The sequence below is a fragment of the Coffea eugenioides genome, chromosome 2 (assembly GCF_003713205.1).
Source record: "Coffea eugenioides isolate CCC68of chromosome 2, Ceug_1.0, whole genome shotgun sequence".
Taxonomy (NCBI): Eukaryota; Viridiplantae; Streptophyta; class Magnoliopsida; order Gentianales; family Rubiaceae; genus Coffea; species Coffea eugenioides.
Window position 1 is genome coordinate 41,053,413 of NC_040036.1, and position 2,457 is coordinate 41,055,869.

The 2,457-nt window shown below is 46.3% G+C and overlaps 1 protein-coding gene across 1 annotated transcript; it reads left to right on the forward strand.

Annotated features, from left to right (window-relative positions):
• The first annotated feature begins 765 nt into the window (after positions 1-765).
• Positions 766-2,246, forward strand: LOC113759728. Its single transcript, XM_027302298.1, has 2 exons — positions 766-1,176; positions 1,563-2,246. The coding sequence occupies exons 1-2, from the start codon at positions 766-768 to the stop codon at positions 2,244-2,246; spliced, it is 1,095 nt and encodes a 364-aa protein (XP_027158099.1).
• The last annotated feature ends 211 nt before the right edge of the window (positions 2,247-2,457 follow it).

Below are 2,457 nucleotides of genomic sequence, written 5' to 3' on the forward strand. Positions count from 1 at the left end.
TGTGCATGGTGCCCGGGTGGAGACGGACGAGGCCATATCAAATGAAGCTGTACAATATTTTTCGGAGTTATTCTCTGAGCCTGCTGGCAATGCGACAAACCTGCTGCATGTGATCCCAGCCAGTGTCATGATAGAGGAGAATAATCGTTTGGAGGCTGACTCATCTATCGAAGAGGTGAAAAAGATCATTTTTGCAATGGACGACGAAAGTACAGTTGGCCCGGATGGCTTCACCGGTAGGTTTTTTACTTTCGCTTGGGAGGTGATTGGTCAAGATGTATATAATGCAGTTTTGAGTTTTTTCTGCGGGGTTGAACTACCTCGATTTCTTACGTCTACTTCCATTATTTTACTCCCGAAAGGACCGAACCCTCTGGATTTCTTGAAATTCAGATCGATTAGCCTATGCAATTTCTTCAACAAAGTGTTGTCCAAGATTTTAGCGGATAGAATGGCTCCTCTCTTGCCGAGCCTGGTGTCGCCCCAACAGACTGGTTTTGTTAAAGGTAGAAACATCACAGAGAACTATCTTCTCGCTTAAGAATTATTGTCAGTAATGCGCAAGTCATCGAGGGGTGGAAATGTCGCTCTTTGAAGTTGGACATGGCCAAGGCTTATGATAGAGTATCGTGGCTATTCCTTATGAATGATATGCGGCGCTTCGGGTTTGGGGAAAGAGTTATCGACATGGTTTGGCGATTGATCTCCAATGTGTGATTTTCGGTTATCATCAATGGAGCTTCCTATGGTTATTTTAAATCAAGTATGGGACTTCGACAAGGGGATCCACTATCACCCGCGTTATTTGTGATTGGGGCGGAGGTTCTTTCTAGGGTTTTAAACAACCTAATAGTTCAGGCTGGCTTTCAGGGGTTCAAAGTTTCGTGTGGGTGCCCTCCAGTAACGCATCTGGCCTTCGCTGATAACATGCTGATATTTGCTAATGGTTCTGCTCGAGCCTTACAGAATATCATTCGGGTGTTGGACTTGTACCAAAAATCATCGGGTCAGCTGGTGAATGGGCAAAAGAGTGGATATGTGGTCCATCCCTCCGTCTCAGTGGCCCGACAGAGGGTAATTGAGCGTATCACTGGCTTCCCGAGACAGCAGGCGCCCTTTCGCTACTTAGGGTTCCCTCTGCATTTTGGAAAGGGTAAGGCCTCTCATTATGGAGAGGTGAGTCAAGCTATACTTGGGTGAATCCTCTCGTGGAAATCCAAGTTTCTGTCTCAAGGGGGCAAGATCATTCTCATAAAACATGTTCTATCATCTGTCCCTTTGCATTTATTATCGGCCTCGGTAATATCGGCTTCAGTGTTCAACGTCATCGAAAAGGCTTGCTCTAACTTCTTGTGGGGTCGACTGAGCTGGAGACCAGGTATCATTGGATCCGATGGGATCAGTTATGCTTTTCGAAGGAGGAAGGGGAAGTGGGATTCAGATTACTACGGGACGTGTATACAGCTTTCTCTTATAAGTTACGGTGAAAATTTCGCATGGGGTCATTGCTTTGGGCCATATTTCTGCGAGCAAAATATTGTCGACACTGTCATCCTTGTCAGGTGGAGTATAGTGCGGGGTCATCGGATACCTGGAAACGGTTGGTCAATGTGAGCCGACAAGCGGAGTTATCTATGCGGTGGTTGGTATATGCGGGAACTTGCGACTTCTGGTATGACAACTGGCTGGGTACTAGAGCTCTCTTCCATAAAGCTTCGGTCAACGGGGCTTTGTCATTTAGGGACTTTCTTACAGATGGGAGGTGGAATTCATTGTTACTTGCTCAATATTTTCCAAGTGACATTACGGCTATGATCTTACAGCATCCAACCCCTGAGGGTGAGCGGCCAGACGAGGTTGTGTGGATGCCAACGACATCCGGACAATTCTCCTTATCCTCCGCCTTCCAAGAGGTAAGGCAATCTCGGAACGCTTCTTGGCTCTTTTCTCACATTTGGCATCCCCAGATTCCATTAAAGGTGTCCTTCTTTATGTTAAGTCTACTGTTGAGGAGGCTTCCGCTGGATGACATCTTGGGTAAGTTTGGTGTCCAAAATCTGTCAAAATGCTTTTGTTGCCTTACGGCTGAAGGGGAATCTATTGAGCATATTTTTGCAACGGGACAACTAGCGATGGCAATTTGGGATTCCTTTGGGGCCACTTGTGGAATATTTTTGCCTCAAGTTCCACTGCGCGATAGACTGGTTGCTTGGTGGCTTTCCACGCATTCTGATCCTCAGAGATGACTTGTGGTCTCCATTCTCCCAAGCTTTATATGCTGGCACATCTGGAAGGCGAGGAATAAAACAGTATGGGAAGGGCTTAAACTGTCTTGTGGGGAGATCTGTCATGGCATCCTCTAGGACATCACCAAGGTGGTTGCGGAAAAGTTCCAAAAATTGACTGTGGCACCGATTTTTGGTCAATTTTTTGAACAAATTTCCCAATCCACATCCT